Raw genomic sequence first — 17,830 nt, forward strand, 5'->3', positions numbered from 1 at the left:
GTCGTGCCCTTAATACGCTGACAGCTTACAACTCGGGGTATTGCCAGCTCTTAATACCAATTAATTTTCGAGACACTTAAACACTGTTAGAATTGAAATATATATAATTGTAAATTAAAATTTACTAAATCATCTTCCACTATTCTTTCAGTCAAATCACAACTTACTTCTTACGAAGAAAAAAAATCTCCTGTTATTATAAATCACTACTTTTTTTTCTCCAAACCTCCTCGTAGTATAACTTGTTTCTCTGTTCACTCCATCAACATACTTCATGGTTTTACACATCTCTAATAAATCCTTTGTTTACTTTCTGTGCTCTCAGAATAACACCTCCTCACAAACTGATCTTCAGCATCAGTCACCAACTTGGTGGAATGCCCCCACACCAGCTTGAAGGGTTGAACATTCTTTCTGAGATGATATGTCCAAAATTGTACATGGTGCTCTTGCAGTATCAGATTCTTATTTTTGCACTCTATGCCTGTTTTGACAAAACCAAGGATGCTATGTGTTTTTTTTCAACCTTCTCCTGAATTTGAGGATATGTGCATGTTCGAATGTTGAATGTTGAATTCTCCAATTTTAGATAAATTCTAACTAACGTTTCCCAACCCCCCCCCCCCCCAAGCCCGCTCCCCTCCTTATAAAGATGACTCATAATCAGCATTCAGTTGATCTCCAGTATGTGACTAATTCATAATTCCAACCAAAAAAACAGTCGCCTACACAAGGGCCATACACTAATTTACAATAAAAAAAAGAGAATAATGGAAATCCACTGCGGTGCTGGATCGAGGGGCCAAATGGCCTCCTCCTGCACCTATTTTCTATGTTTCTATAAATAGCACTGATGTGGCCGTAGTGCACATTTTGAAATCTTGAATCAACTGCAGAGATTCCTGTTCTTCTCCATACAACAGCATATTTGATGATTCATCTAGAGATAACTTGAAAGTTACCCAGAAGGAACAGTCACAATAACAGAGAAGCAAAAATCAAGCTCAACAATATGTGTATTTTTACAATAATGTGACAAAGCGGGTCAAATTTCAAATTCCTTCAAAAAAGATGACAAGCACTTTATTGGGTTCATGACTAACATAGTATCAACAAAAATTATAAGAAAAGATAGCATATTGATGGCAAGTTTCCGAAAATGGCATCAGAATACACAAATATATTTTGTTTAACGGTTGTCGTGTTGTGTCCACCAGTGACCTGGTTGGCACAGTAAGTGCACGTATTTCTTATTCCTTTCTATGTTTATGAATACCACATGGAACAATAAAACTGCAAACACCGTTTCCACTTCATTCACCTGATGATGTAGTACAATACTGCATTCATCTGACTGGACACCGCGATGCGTATTACGTAAGAAAAACATACGTTACAATAAATTGTATCTTTGGCTTCATTTGTAAGTAAAGGCAAATTTCATTGGCACAACTTTGGAATGGAGGAAATATTAGGTGCTGAGCATTTTCTTATACCTGCATTAAGGAGGCAATTAAACACACCTGAGCAATTACAAACGCCTGTGAAGCCATGTGTCCCAAACATTATGGTGCCCTGAAATGGGGGGACCATGTATAAACATGGATAGGTGACGTTTCACAGAGTGCTGGAGTAACTCAGTGGGTCAGGCATCATCTCTGTAGAACATTGATAGGTGACGTTTCGCAGAGTGCTGGAGTAGCTCAGCGGCTCAGGCAGCATATCTGGAGAACACGGATAGGTGACGTTTTACAGAGTGTTGGAGTCACTCAGCGGGTCAGGCAGCATCTCTGGAGAACATGGGTAGGTGAACGTTTCACAGAGTGCTGGAGTAACTCAGCGGGTCAGGCAGCATCTCTGGAGAACATGGATAGATGACATTTCACAGAGTGCTGGAGGAACTCAGTGGGTCAGGCAGCATCTCTGGAGAACCTGGATAGGTGACGTTTCACAGAGTGCTGGAGTAACTCAGCAGGTCAGGCAGCATCTCTGGAGAACATGGATAGATGACATTTCACAGAGTGCTGGAGGAACTCAGTGGGTCAGGCAGCATCTCTAGAGAACATGGACAGGTGACGTTTCAGAGTGCTGGAGTAACTTAGCGGGACAGGCAGCATCTCTGGAGGACATGGATTGGTGACGTTTCACAGAGTGCTGGAGTAACTCAGCGGGCCAGGGAGCATCTCTGGAGAACATGGATAGGTGACATTTCACAGTGCTGGAGTAACTCAGTGGGTCAGGCAGCATCGCTGGAGAACATGGATTGGCGACGTTTCACAGAGTGCTGGAGTAACTCAGTGGGTCAGGCAGCATCTCTGGAGAACATGGATAGGTGACGTTTCACAGAGTGCTGGAGTAGCTCGGCGGCTCGGGCAGCATTTCTGGGGGACATGGGGGACGTTTCGCAGAGTGCTGGAGTGGCTCAGCGGGTCAGGTGGCATCTCTGGAGAGCATGGATGGGTGGTGTTTCACAGAGTGCTGGGGTGCCTCAACGGGACAGGCGGCATCTCTGGAGGAGGTGGATGGGTGACATTTCCCAGGGTGCTGGAGTGGCTCAGCGGGTCAGGCAGCATCTCTGGAGAGCGTGGATGAGTGGCGTTTCACAGAGTGCTGGAGTGGCTCAGCGGGTCGGGCAGCGTCTCTGGAGAGCATGGATGGGTGGCGTTTCGTGGAATGCTGGAGTGGCTCAGCGGGTCAGGCAGCGTCTCTGGAGAGTATGGATGGGTGGTGTTTCGTGGAGTGCTAGAGTGGCTCAGAGGTCGAGCAGCGTCTCTGGAGAGCATGGATGGGTGGCGTTTTGTGTAGTGCTGGAATGGCTCAGCGGGTCGGGCGGCGGCTCTGGAGGGCATGGATGGGTGACGTTTCAGATCGGGACCCTTCTTCGGACATTTCTGTTGTTGCTCAGATGAGTCCCGACCCGAGGCATCGCCTGTCCACGTCCTCCTGGGAGGCTGCTTGGCCCGCTGGGTTGCTCCGGCGCTCTGGGGGGCATCGTCTGTCCATGTCCTACTGGGGGGCTGCCTGACCCGCTGAGTTACTCCAGCACTTTGTGTTTATCGTCGGTTTAAACCAGCATCTGTAGTTCCTTCCTACAGAATTTAGTTTCTATTGTGCTCTTCAGCCCGTTCTAAAATGCTTTGTAGCCAAGGGTGTATTTCTCAGCTGTAGTAATAGCTGTATTGTAGCACCTCATTGTAAAGTACTTCACAGACCTTCACTATACAGCAATGGGATAATGGGCAGATAATCTGTCTTTGTTTGTAAACCTGCATTAAATTGGGAGATATTGCCGGTGAATAATTGAGCTATAAATAAACGGTGACAATTCTGGTCTGGAGAAGGTTCTCGACCTGAAGCGCTGCCTATCCACGTCCTTCAGAGATGTCAACAGTGTTTTATTGTCATCTGGGTAATATTTCGAGTTGAGACCCTTCTTCAGTCTGAAGAAAAGTCTGAAATAAATTACCAAGTCGTATTTGATACATACATATTATAAAAATACCTTGTTCTTCAGACTGTTGTTGTGACCTACTTGAAGGCATTTCATGTTCAGGGATTTCATGTCTCCGTCACGCTCGTTGTGGAGCTTCCGGAAGTTGACACGAAGGAATGAAGTCAGCGACTTGGTTCGTGCGAAAGGTAAACAAGTGTGTTGCCAAATTGAAGATTGGCTCAGTTTCTTAGTTTTGATGACCAATTTATGTCCCCCCCAAATTTTTTTAAATTACTTTAAAAAGTCGGAAAATATATCATAAATGGTCATTGTGTTTTTGACACCACGATGATTTTGATATCTTAAATTTGAAGATTAAAAAAAATAATTAACTTACCCCAAAATCACTACTACCATAGGATTCTTCGTTGGGGTTTGCGAAAAGCAGTAGAGGTTTGGAACCTACGTGGTTTAACTTACTTGAGGTACTGACCCCGATAACAGTCGTTATGACAATGTACACCAAGCACAACGACCGTTACCGGATCTTTGCTAGGCAGAATACCAGACATGTTACTGCATTTTACTCCTGGTATTGATGAAGATATTTCCCTAGATCATTATCAAAACGTATATGTTTGAGGGGCCATATGAAGTTTATTTATGAATTAAATATTCATGACTAAACGTGGCAGAGTTTTTATGTCACATTTTTGGTGTCCAAAATGGTGGTAAAACAATGGAAATTTGTCTGTCATGAAAAATGTTTTTGTCTTTCGGTCTTGAAGTTATCTAATTTATATCTGTTATTTATATGATGGGTAGATTTTTGTTAAGAACAGTGTATTGGTGTAAAAACCTCAATAATAATCTTGTTCCTCAAAATATCTCCAGTATTGTAAAAATACACATATGCATTTGATGTCCTGGGAACAAATGACAGAAAATAACAAGCTTGATAGGAAAGGCATTGATCAGCAGTGATCAAATGCAATATACAACACACCATATTATAGTGGATGGAGAAATGCTTGAGAAACAAGTATGATCAATCACAAGGCCTCTGCCTTAGCACAATCAACAGTATAATATGCAATCATAACAGTGCATTTTTGTATTCAAATTAATCATCAATCATGAAATAATCCATGGCACTTCAATATTTTAACATTTTTACCTAACAAAGTTTTTCACTCCTAGTTCTCCACATATTTTAGTACCACTGTCAATTCAATTTCAGTACCACTGAGATTTTGAGTAGAATCTGGCCACTTGATTTAGAGAATACTCACTGACATACATAATAGGCGACTTATGTAACTCACACTTACATAAGCAATTCTTTAAGCCCACTGACACCCACGTGGTCTTCAGGTCAAAGCTCCCCCCGTGGTGTCCACGTTGGAGCTCCCACGTGGTCCCCACGTCAGAGCTTCCAAGTGAACTCCACATTGGAGCTCCCACGAGGTCTCCGCGGCACATAGTAAATTTACGCATTTGCCCGTTTCCGACTTACATAACATCTAACTTACGCAAGAGTCTGCGGGATGTAACCAATCATAATGTAAGAGAGGAAAATCAGAGAGGGAATCATCATTAATTGCTTCTGTGTTTTTTGATGGTTAGTTTGAAACCAGCATTTCAAACAGTCTGTCTATCAATTTAATCAACAACTCAGGAGATTATGTGGAATCTCTTGGTTAATCATCCAAAAATGGGAAGAGTACAGTTTAAGCCTATGGATCCTTACCTTGCAGAGATAGCTGATGTTGAATCCAAATGTTTGTGCATTTCTGGACCCAGCATTCATATAGTTTCCCACAAGGAGGACCAATTCCAAAATTTTATTGAAGTTGTCACTCTTCTTTAACTCCTCACATGCAATTGTTACATTCATTATGTCAGGCTTGATGTTGTTCAAATACTCCTCAAATTGAAGTTTGAAGAGAATATTATTCAATCGTGGCCGTAATAACTTTACAGTGCTCATCTGCAAAAGAAAAAATGGCACTGATTGATTGATCCAATTAAATAAGAGACTCTGCATATGAACCAAGACTACTGAATTAATTCTCATTAATTCAAGAACACTTGAAATCTGGTCAGTGACATAATTTTATGCAAAACTATAAATAGGATATAATAACTTCAACATCTTCACAGTGAGTAGGGCAAGTCTTTCCCAATTGCTACTCAGTCACTGTTGAAACACAATAGCAAGTTAACAGTGTTTCCCAAAACTGTGATTATGCCACTTGGTACTTAATGCATCAAGTGAGACATGAAAAATGCATCCATCAAAATATCAGATTCCTGATGCTATCTGTGGAATAGAACCCCAATATTTCACTGCAATTTCCAGCTATTGGAACAAATAGTGAAAATTTGTCTCTTTTAAATTTCATTATTTTTTCATACTATTTATTGAGATTTTAAATTTTATTTGAAGACTTGGTCAATTTTGCAGTCTGTTGCCAAGTAAATAACAGAACCAAAACATGCATTTCTGAGTTCTAATGGCTTTTATTAGAATTAACTGAAGGAAATAATGCTGCTCAGATTCAAAATTTGAATATCTCAAAAATATTAATCATCTGGGTTTAATGCAGGACTCGTCAAACTCGTCTCCCTCTCCCCTGACTCTCAGTTTGAAGACCAGTCTCAACCCGAAACGTCACCTATTCCTTCTCTCCAGAGATGCTGCCTGTCCTGCTGAGTTACTCCAGCTTTTTGTGTCTATCTTTTCGCTGGTCAAAGATGGCTGCTGGCATGACGAGCATGCTGCAGCACCTTGCGACTGCTCTCCTGCTACTAGCCGCCGCGATGGCCGCCCAGGGCCAGAGTGAGTGGCTCCCTCTCCCCTTTCCTCTCCCCCCTTGCCCGCCCCGGCCCCGGGGGAGACTCCCCGGCCGGCAACGGGTCCACGGGTCATCAGTTGGGGGAGGGTTGCCGATCCCGCAGGAGAGATTTGGACCCAACAGGTCCACGCTGCATTAGTATCACCTAAAAAGAGCATTGGAGTCCCTGGCGAAAGGGAACGGAAGAGGTAAGAAATGTGTTGCTCTTTTGCATATGTCTTGAGAAGGGAAATGATTATTGGTGGAAAAAAAGAAAGAACAAGGGAGTCGCAGAGGAAGCAACCCTTTTGGAATGCTGAAAGGTGTGGGGGTGGGGGGCGGGGAGGAGGTGTATCTGAAATGGCATCTGGCATCCTACTTCTGCTCACAAGCATTCTATTTAATTTCAGCCAGCATCTGCTGTGTTCAGTATCTCAGAGCACCAGTTGTTTTCCATCCCTCTGCTCTTCCTATACCACACATACATCACACAGTTTCGCTGCCATTAACAATTGCTCAGCATCGTTTCTCAGGTGGCACTAATCTGCGCCATCTATTTCTCTTGATCCCCTCTATTACAAACATTCACTCTGTTCGCTCCATCCCAATCCTTCTCAGCAAGTCTACATTTTTACCAATTTTTACGTATTTGCAAAATTTTTGGAAATTTTCTAAATGTCTACAATTTTGCACAATTTCTGCACATTTATGCAGGATAAGGATAAATACTTAAGTGGAGATAATGAGTGTGGCTGACATTATTTTACCTTGCCACTTTCAAAATACAACACAGATATAAATGGGATTTTATTTTTCGATTTAGAGCAAAGCATGCAGTACAATCTATTTAACACATGCTGTACAATGCAATAGATCCATAACCTATTTTAACGTAGAAGACTTGTTGAAAAATAGCCTTTTGATCTGCCAGGTACATAAAAGCACAATGTGCAGTGCCTCAAGGTACATTGACACTGTCAAGAAAAAAAAAAACAATATAATACTGGAATATTTGTGTTCCTTGCTCTGCAGTAATGGCATATTTCACTAGTGTCTCTTTTGAAGCTACTTACCACTACTCCAAACTGCTCTGATTCACAAAGGTCATCATATTCATCCCTAAACTGGGATAATGTGTTGAGTTCTTTCTCCTCTGGTAAAAACCTCACCAAGTTCTGTACAGGTAACAAAAACAAAAACAAAAACAAAAACATTTAGTTCAACATAGAATTTTAAATGATTTTAGGAAGAATGAAAATGTACTTCTAAACAGTGCCAACTGTTTTTTATGCTGTGATTTCTGTTGCATGAATAAACATCTTTGGCCTGAAACCAAGTTTGGGAGGAAATATCAGAAATCCCCCAGAAATGAAATTGGCCCACATACTTTATTTCCAAATAAATACTACCACAATTAATTAAAATGTATTTTCAAGTCTGAGTACCCACTCCTGCAGAATGCCAAGTATACCAAAATACAATTTTTCTAAACTGGCATTAAGGGAAACTTTGTCACTCCTTTCTTCTTGCATCCTCTCTCTCACTTTATCCAAGATCAGTTTTGCAACCAGGTTGCAAATGAATAATAAAAAGCTGCAATTAAAAGCAGATACAAAATCAATTATAACCTCTAGCACTGACCCTGATGCCGCCCAGGGTTGTGTACTCTACTCTCTGTACACCTACAACAGTGTGGCCAATTATGTTGCCAACTGGATCTTTAAGTTCGCCAATGAGACAACAACAACAATGAGACAAAGTACAGAATATAGATAGAAAACCTTGTGTCAGGACATCAACCTAACCCCCAACGTCAGAAAGATTATGAGTTGGTTGTTTACCTCAGGAAGCAAGGAGGTGAGCACATCCTTGGTGTTATCAACACAGCTACTGTAGTCAGGATCGACAGCTTCAAGTTGCTAGCCTTTCACCAGCAACCTAACCTGGTCTCTTCACACTGATGCGGTGATGAAGAAAGTGGATCGGTATATTTATTTTCTTAGGTGCCCTAGAAGATTCAGCAAGTCCTCAACAATTCTCTTAAACTTCCACAGATGTGTTATAGAAAATATTCTGAAGATATGCATCTCAGACTGGCATTTCTATATTATTATCATGTGTGCTGAGATACAGTGAAAATCTTTGTCTGCAAATCAACTCATACAAAGTGCAATCAAATCACATAAAAGTATAACAAGTGCAAAGAGAAAATAAACAGAATGCAGAAGATGGTGTTACAACTATAGAGAAGGTGCAGATAAAACAAAAAGTACAAGGGCCACACTGAGGTAGAATGGGAGATCAGGTCTCTATGTTTAGCTTCTGAGGGGTCCGTTCAATAGACTCTCAGCAGCGGGGAAGCAGTTGTTCCCGAATCTGGCAATATATGCTTTCAAGCTTATATATCTTCTGCCCGATGGGAGAAGTGGGAATGTTCAGGGTTGTCAGTGGTCCTTGATCATGCTGTCTACTTATGCAAAGTGGAGATCGAGTCAATGGGAGGATGAACTGATGAACTGGGCTGCATCCACAACTATCTGCAATTTCTTGTGATCATGGGCAGAGCAGTTGCCAAACCAAGTCATGTTGTTTGCGATACAATGGTTTCTGCAGTGCCTGGGATCCAAGGAGAGATAGTTGAATGAATAGAAAATTGGGTTCATGGAAGGAAGCAGAGGGTGCTGGTGGAAGGTTGCCTCTTGGACTGGAGGCCTGCGACTAGTGGTGTGCCTCAGGTTTGGTGCTGGGCCCATTGCTGATTGTCATCTATATCAATGATTTGGATGAGAACATATATGGCAAGATTAGCAAATTTTCAGATTGAATTGTGCAATCAGTGAAATTCTTTGCTTGCATACCCAAGGTATGTAAATAGTCGCCACATTAAGGGTGCTTACAAAGTTACAAAGTATCCCGGGTCAGGTGCCCCTTTGTTCTCCCCCCTCCCGCTTCCCCCTCCCTCACGGCAGTCCCCCCACGCCGGGTCCACCATTGTTCCTTCTCCCAGCAGCAGCGTCCTCACTCCCACGTGGTCCTTCCTCATCCGTAGGTCGGCACCCCTATAGACCGCCGCACCAATTTCTCCACTATCGCCACCGGGTCCTATCCGGAAGTCTCCATGGCGCTGTCCCAGGCCCCAGCAATAGGCTCCGTCGATCCCGGCTCCGTCAACTCTGTTGGCCACAGGCTCTGACCCGCAAGCTCTGGTCTCGGCTTCTCTGCGACCCGCCAGGATGCGGCTGCTGCAGGGGGCCGCCGGGATGAGACAAAAATATGTGGTTTTGCAGATAGTGAAGATGGTTGTGAAAAATTGCAGCAGGATCTTGATCGACTGGCCAGGTGGGCTGAAGAATGATTGATGGAATTTAATGCAGGGAAATGTGAGCTGTTGCATTTTGGGAAGTTTAACATGGGCAGGACCTACACAATGAATGGGAGGGCTCTGGGGAGTGTTATCGAGCAGAGGGATCTAAGAGTGCAGGTACATAGTTCCTTGAAGGTGGAGTCATAGATCGATAGGGTGGTCAAAAAGGCTTTTGGCACAATGGCCTTCATCAGTCAGACTATTGAGTTTGGGAGGTCATGTTGTAGTTATATAAGACGTTGATGAGGTTGCATTGTTGTATTCAGTACTGGGCACCATGTTAGAGGAAATATGTTGTCAAGCTGGAAAGGGTACAGAGAAAATTTACAAGGTTGTTGCCAGGACTCAAGGATCTGAGCTACAGGGATAGGTTGAGTAGGCTGAGATTCTATTCCTTGGAGTGCAGGAGGATGAGGGGTGATCTTATAGAGGTGTATAAAATCATGAGAAGACTAGAGAAGGGGAGATGCACAGAATCTCTTGCCCAGAATAGGGGAATCAAGAACCAGAGGACATAGGTTTAAGGTGAAGGGGAAAAGATTTAATAGGTGTATGCTGATTTGTTGCGCTTTACAATACAGAATTTGATTTATTTCAGGTGAAACTGAAACTCAGTTCATATATGTGCTAAACAGGCAGTGAATAATTTTATTTTATTTATTTGCAGGCAGAGAATATTGCCAGCAAGACCAGCATTCATTGCCTACCCCTAGTTCCCCTACCAAAGAGATGGCAAATTGCTATTTTGAAGTGCTACAGTCTTTCTGAAGCAGTTGTTGACGAGGAAATTCGAGAATCAGACGCAGAAAATGAAAATCTGCAAAACATTTACATCTTAGGATACGTCTTGGAGGGGGCTTTATGGATAAACACAGTTTGGAAGGTGCTCGTAAACATCCTTGGCAAGTAATTAGCTAATTGGTTGGTATTTATAATGGCCATAGTATGTGGGAACTGGAGAGTGTGAATATTTATTTTGATGGATCGGGTACAGGTCAAGCAAATTTTATTCTCGAATGTAACAAGCTTTTGACTGTTGTGGGAGCATGACACTATCCAGAATATTTCAGGCAAATGGAGAGTACTCCAAGCATATGGCTTGAGGATTGTAAATAGTGGAAATGCTTTGGGATATCAGTAAGTGATTTACTTGCAACAGAGAGCCATTGTGGTCACAATTTTGGGAAAATTAGTCTGTCAAACTAATTTTGGCCACACAAAATGATCCCAAGGTAATCATAATGTCATCAACAACAATGGTCGCACAACAGTAATATTTCTATGTGCTAACACTGTCTTATGATAGCCAATAGAGAATTGTCTAATAATTCCAATGGTAGTAGCAAGCATAGGATGCAAAATTAGCTATATTGAAGATTTGTCATATGGGTAAACAAATTAATCTATTCCACACCTATTTCCTTGTAAGCTTGCTAACTAAGACTTGCAGTTTGCAGTGCCACAACACTGCCAAACAAACCTATTCATGCTTCCAGCCACAAGACAGTACAAGAAATAAGCAGGAATCAGAAATAAAAATGAAGCAAGAATTGACCTACATTGTGCCAAATGCCAAGATCCACAGCTTGAATTATTTACATGAGTTTTTTTTCTCTGCATACACTAATTTTAGCAACAGATTCTGCTTCAAGTCACACACATCCCTGGCGCTGCTTCATCACTGGGACCCAATCTCGTAACTCATTAATAATATTGCAATACCGTGCGTGTATCTTCAACAGATGGACTGCTACTGTTCAAGCAATACGGGCAAAAAATGTTGGCCTGACAGTGATTTCCTGGAAATAATTAATACAATCGAACTGTGACAATCAGGCATCTGATAGTTTGAAAACGGCAATGGTTCAACATCTAGCTCTCACATTAATCCAGAGTGTGATCCGGAAGTATGGATTAACAGTCGACTATGTGTCGGAGCGAAGATCCAGAACCGACAGGAGTGGGATTAGGTCCAGAACATCAGGAGACAAATGCATGGGTAGGTTTGCAGCCAAAGACACGATGAAACATACAATTGACAAACCATAAGATCATATGATATGGGTGCAGAATAAAGTCATTCAGTCCATCAAGCCTACTCCACCATTCAATCATGATTGATCAATTTTTCTCTCTCATACCCATTCTTCTGCCTTCTCCCCGTAACCTTTGATGCCCTTCATAATCAAGAACCTATCAATCTCTGCTTAAAAATGCCCCAAATGGCCTCCACAGCCATTCAGCCACAGAAATTCACCTGCATCTCCATTATGCTCTCTGGTTCTAGACTTTCCTATTACTGGATCATCCTTTCTATGTCCATTCTATCTACCCAATCATGCCACTTCTTTGCTCACTCTTCTAATCTGTCAAAACTCCTTCTGAAGCCTCCCTGTTTCCTCAACATCACCTTCCCCTCGACATATTCTCGTAGTGTCCACAAACTTGGCCACAAAGCCATCAATTTCCTCATCCTGATCATTAACATATAAAGTGAAAAGTAACGGACCCAACACCGACCCCTGCGGAACACCATTAGTCACCGGCAATCAACCAGAAAAGGCCCCCTTTATTCCCACTCTTTGTCTTCTGCTAGTCAACCAATCTTCTATCCATGCTAGTACATTACCTCTAATACCATGGGCTCCTATCTTGTTTAGCAACCTCACGTGTGACACCTTATCAAAGGCCTTCTGAAAAGAACCCCCCTCCCCAAACTCTCTCCCGGCCCCCCACCCTCCTTCCCCTCTTATTTCACACTTTTTGCCTTTTTGTCTCTGGCCATCCATCTAACCATCTACCTATTCTAACGCTCCTCCTGTGTCCACCTACCATTTGCCTGGCTTTGTCCTGTCCCCATCTCTCCTCAGGCTTTCTCCTCCCCACCATAATCAGTCTGAAGAAGGGTCCAGACCCTAAATGTCACCTATCCATGTTCTCCAGAAAGGCTGCCTAACTGCTGAGTTACTCCAGCAACTTGTGTCTTTTTTTCACTAAAAGGATCTCTTTATTCTAAAAATTGAAATTTTAAAAAAATTGCTCATGGTAAACAAATTCTGCAAGGAAAAAAAATTGAAGATGCATTGATTATGCCTAGATTTGCAGCGACAGATTCATGTTTTGAAATTATGATGATATTAAGGGACCATTGTTTAGTTACTGTCCAATGAAGAGACTACCTAAATTCTATAGCAAGGATAATGCAAAGAACAATGATGTTTGGATGATTGAAAGATGCAGTGTGAAAACAAGCCCTTCAGCCCACCAAGTCCACGCTGACCATCAGTCACCTGTTCACACTAGTTCTATGTTATCCGACTTTCGCATCTGTTCCCTATACCTTCGGGACAATTTATATAGGCCAATTAAGTTACAAAGGCGCATGTCTTTGAAAAAAGGGAGGAAACCAGAGCATCTAGTGGAAACCCATCCTCTCACAGAGAAAATGTATAAACCTCACACAGGTAGCCCTGAGATCAGGATCAAACCCGGTTTCTGTTACTGATATAGCAGCTCTACTAGCTCGCCACTGTGCTGCCCAAAAGTTGTTTTAAAACTCCATTTCTATCATCAGGTGTATATGAAAAAGAAAATCAGGCATATTTAAAAAAAATAATCATTGCATCAAGATCACTGTTTTTTTTGCTCAGTAATTTGTTTCATACCTGACACTGTATCTGAATAAAGAAAAATAATCTTAAACTTAACCTGCATCTGGGCAGCACAGTGGTGCAGTTGGCAGAGCCGCTGTCTCACAGCATCAAAGGTGGTGTTCCGAACCTGATTTTGGGTGCTACCTGTGAGGAGTTTACACATTCTATCTGGCCATGTGGGTATCCTCCAGGTGCTCCGATTTCCTCCCACATCCCAAAGGCGTGCGATATGTAGGTTAATTGGCCTCTATAAATTGCACCTAGTCTGCAATGAGTAGATAACAAAAAACTCGTGTGAACGAGTGATCGGTGATCCGAGTGGACTCGGTGGGCTAAAGGGTCTGTTTGCATGCTGTATGTCTAAACTAAACTAAACTAGAAAGCAATGTTAGTGTTCTGCATACAGAATATAAACTGATGAAAATATTCTATTTTAAATAAGCACGACTGAAACAAATCATTTCAAAATAAGCCATCTATAATTTTCCCAAGAAGGGGATTTTTAAAATTGTAAAGAGAAAGAGATTCTGGACAGTTTCAGGGGAAATGGTGAATTGGAATTTACAGCAGTTAAAAAATGCGGTACCCTCCTCCACAGGTAAAATAGGAGCACGACAAAGTGTTGTGCATCACCTTAATCAATTAAACTGATATATCCTCAGTCACCACACATTGTCCAATCTTACCTGAATCATGGACTCGCTGAGTTTCTCTTCATCTACTTCCAAAATAATATACTTGATTTCTTCGTAAGGTATACGATATGAACCCAGGAAGATTGCTAAACAAAATACATAGTTGCTTAACAAATTATTATTAATAATAATAATAATAATAATAATAATAATAATAATAATAATAATAATAATAATAATAATAATAATAATAATAATAATAATAATAATAATAATAATAATAATAATAATAATAATAATAATAATAATAATAATAATAATAATAATAATAATAATAATAATAATAATAATAATAATAATAATAATAATAATAATAATAATAATAATAATAATAATAATAATAAATTCCTTTATTCGTCCCACACTGGGGAAATTTACCATTTAGTATTTAAACAATGACATAATTACAAACTGTGATCAAACAAATTTAAAAAATGTGAAACTAAGAGAAACATCAGCAGTTGATGACTGAAATATGGTGCTGGGAAATTGAAGATTTTTTCATGATGTATTCAAACTACCAGCATGTAGAATTTCCTTTGTTAACAAATCACAGCATCTTTGCCAATACTGGAATGGTTGCGATTCTTTGTAGATAGTTATTTGATAAAAATGGGGTACATGGGAATTCATCGTTGAGGTTGTTCATAAGCTTAGCATGATCGCATTAAATGAGGGAGCAGGTTTGCAAAGCTAGCAGCCGACTTCTGGTCTTGATTTGTACGTTCATATGTAAAATAGACAGCATTCAATACAGTAATCCTCAAAATTGATAGCATGTAAAGGACTTACATAAATTTTGAGCTGTTTTGGGGTCCAAAATCTTTAACTCTTTCACTTTTTTTTTAGCAGGCACAATTTTCTTCTCCTCAGCTTGATTTTCATCCTTCTTTGCTGCAATTAAAAAAAAACTTTATGAGCAACTTACACTATGCCAAATGATGAATTCACTGCTCAAATACTGAATTGTTCTCAGCAGGCCTTTAAAAGAAAATATATGCAAATTTAATAGATTTAACAAAAGTGGACCTGCGGTATTTGAGGATGATGATAACAGCATCAGTGGGACCAAACAGTTCATTATTGATCTAAAGAATGGAATGAAAGAAAAGTATTTGTATTTCACCGTTCCTCACTCTTAGGGAAATCCTAAAGCTCATCACAGCCAACCAGTGCTTCACAAATGTTGTTGTCACGTACAAAGGTTCCATGAATTTCTACGTGATAAAATATAATCAGCTTTAAGTGCTGTTGATTAAGGGGTAAACATGAACCAAGAATACCAGGAAAGAATCTTCTCCTTTTCAAAATAGTACTACTCAAGATTTTTTAAATTCACAGGATTTGAGGTTTCAAAAAGCTGCACCTCTCACCATAGTGCTTACATGTTATTTTTTTGAACTGTATGAATTCCAGGCAACGATTAAGATTAATTTATCTTGTTTATTATTGTGCAGAAATACTCATTTTATAGTGCGACACACAAAGATCAATCATTAAAGACTAAGCCCAATTGTGTGAACCACAAGAAGCAGTCAGCAGCTTCAAAGGCATCAGCTCAATTGCCTTTGAAACCTTCGTCCACTCTATATCCTTGGACATTATTCTTCTAATTGTCCTGGCCCATTTCCAACTTTGCACTGTGTGAACTTTAGTTCAGGTGACACACTTCTACTTATATCCTAAATAGCACCAAGTCACATTCACCCATCAATGGTTTTGTTTCCTCTAAAATGTAATGCCAAGACCTCTATTATAAAATTCTCCTCTGAGATTTCAAATTCATCCTGTGTCTCACTTCCCCCTACCAGGCCTACACTCCTCAAGGATCTCTATATATACCTGATCAAGACCAATATTTGCAATCATGCTTTCAGTAATCTAACATCCAGCCTTCATTCATAAACCCCTCTGATTATTTACGGACGGCAATTGACCCGAAACGTTAACTCTGCTGTCTCTTTCCACAGATGCTACTTGACCTGCTGAGTTATCTCCGTCCCATTTAATTCCTCAAAAGTTATTCTGCTTGTTTTGCAAAAGAAGAGTTCCTGCAATAAAATCTCATAGGAAATCTTACTGTTGAAGATGCTACATATTAGCAAGCATCTGTAACAAAGCTGGAAATATTCACATTTAGCCGAGAATTAAATAGGGAACTACATACAAAGAAGCAATTGTTCAAATAAATGACAACAGCGCTACTTGGTAATTTATAGACAGAACAGTGGTAAGAAAGGCTCCAATTTTGCCCATCAAAGTTATCGTAAAATTGGCATTAGTAATTCAGGTACAGATGTGGAAGAATGGTGACGATATAATGACCTAAACATGAAGAATTTTCATATTTTACATACTGACACTCACACCGAAAGACATGGTTTACTGCAAAATAAAACTGAAGTTCAAATTATAAGAAAAATGAGAATCTGGTTCTAATCAGGTGAAAAGTACTACACTCAATCCATTTGTATCTACTACAATTGCTCGCAGAGGAAATTAACTGCATCAAGTTGCTTCATTTGTAAATTGAACAAATAAACTTTTATAAATGCTCAACTAGTCAGTTTATCTTTATAAACTATGTATATATTAATCCATTCAAGATACTACTGCTTATACAACTCACGGTTCAGAGTCTACAAATCTATCTATACCCTTGATAAAGATTGAAATACATGCAATAAAAAGGGAAACAGGTAAAAAGCAAGCTTTAATTCTAAAGCAAGAATATTTCAATATAAACAATACTTCAGTTTTGATTATAAGACGACCCTTCAGGCCAATTAAACTTCCACAGATCCATTTTACAAGTATAAACCCACTCATGATTCCACAATACAAATGAAGATAACTCCGTGACTTATTCCAAAGCATATTTAGTCTCTGATGTAACAAGGGATGACACCCTGGATGACAAAGGATGTCAGGTCTCTCCTCAAGGACCGTAACACCGCCTTCAGGTCTAGTGATAGAGCTCTATACAGTGCTGCTAGAACCAACCTGAAGAGAGGCATCAAGGATGCCAAAGCGTCCTACAAGAGGAAGATTGAGGACCACTTTTCCAACAATGACCCACGGCGGGTATGGCAAGGCATCCAGCACATCACCAACTACAAGACCAGCAACCGCACGACTGCCGACGGCGACGCCTCGCTGGCAGAGGAACTTAACTGTTTCTTTGCTCGTTTCGAGGTGAAAGCTACAGTGGCAGACATAACACCCTCTCCAGCACCTGACAGCAACATCTTCACTGTGCAGGAGTATGATGTTAAGCGCGTGCTCAGAGCAGTGAATCCCAGGAAAGCTGCAGGCCCCGATGGTGTGACGGGCAGAGTGCTGAGGGAATGTGCAGACCAATTATCTGAGGTCTTCACAAAAATCTTCAACCTGTCCCTTTTAACATCCACCATCCCTCCCTGCCTGAAGTCCGCCACAATCATCCCACTGCCGAAAAAGTCTGTCATCAGCGGTCTTAACGACTACCGTCCGGTAGCACTCACACCGGTCATCACAAAGTGCTTCGAGAGACTGGTCCTGCAGCACATCAAAGCCAGCCTCCCACCCACCTTCGACCCACACCAGTTTGCCTACAGAGCAAATAGGTCTACAGGGGATGCCATCGACACTGCTCTTCACACTGCACTGACCCACCTTGAACACCAGGGGAGCTATGTGAGGATGCTCTTCCTCGACTTCAGCTCTGCCTTTAACACGGTCATCCCGAGCAGACTGGTCACCAAACTTTCCGACCTTGGATTTTCCCAAACCATCTGCCAATGGATCAAGGACTTCCTGACCAACCGCCCCCAGACCGTCAAAATAGGCCCTCACCTCTCCTCCACCAT

General features: G+C 41.0%; 1 protein-coding gene across 9 annotated transcripts in view; it reads right to left on the reverse strand.

Annotated features, from left to right (window-relative positions):
- diaph2 (diaphanous-related formin 2) overlaps positions 1–17,830 on the reverse strand; it is a 448,875-nt gene that overhangs the window by 219,823 nt on the left and 211,222 nt on the right. For all 9 annotated transcript variants that reach the window (XM_078412289.1, XM_078412288.1, XM_078412284.1 and 6 more), the window contains 4 exons: positions 14,775–14,876; positions 13,974–14,068; positions 7,344–7,445; positions 5,184–5,423 (listed from right to left, as the gene is read on the reverse strand). In XM_078412289.1, the coding sequence (XP_078268415.1) occupies positions 5,184–5,423; positions 7,344–7,445; positions 13,974–14,068; positions 14,775–14,876 (539 nt within the window). The remainder of the gene's footprint in view (positions 1–5,183; positions 5,424–7,343; positions 7,446–13,973; positions 14,069–14,774; positions 14,877–17,830) is intronic.

Source organism: Rhinoraja longicauda, chromosome 15 (assembly GCF_053455715.1).
Source record: "Rhinoraja longicauda isolate Sanriku21f chromosome 15, sRhiLon1.1, whole genome shotgun sequence".
Taxonomy (NCBI): domain Eukaryota; kingdom Metazoa; phylum Chordata; class Chondrichthyes; order Rajiformes; family Arhynchobatidae; genus Rhinoraja; species Rhinoraja longicauda.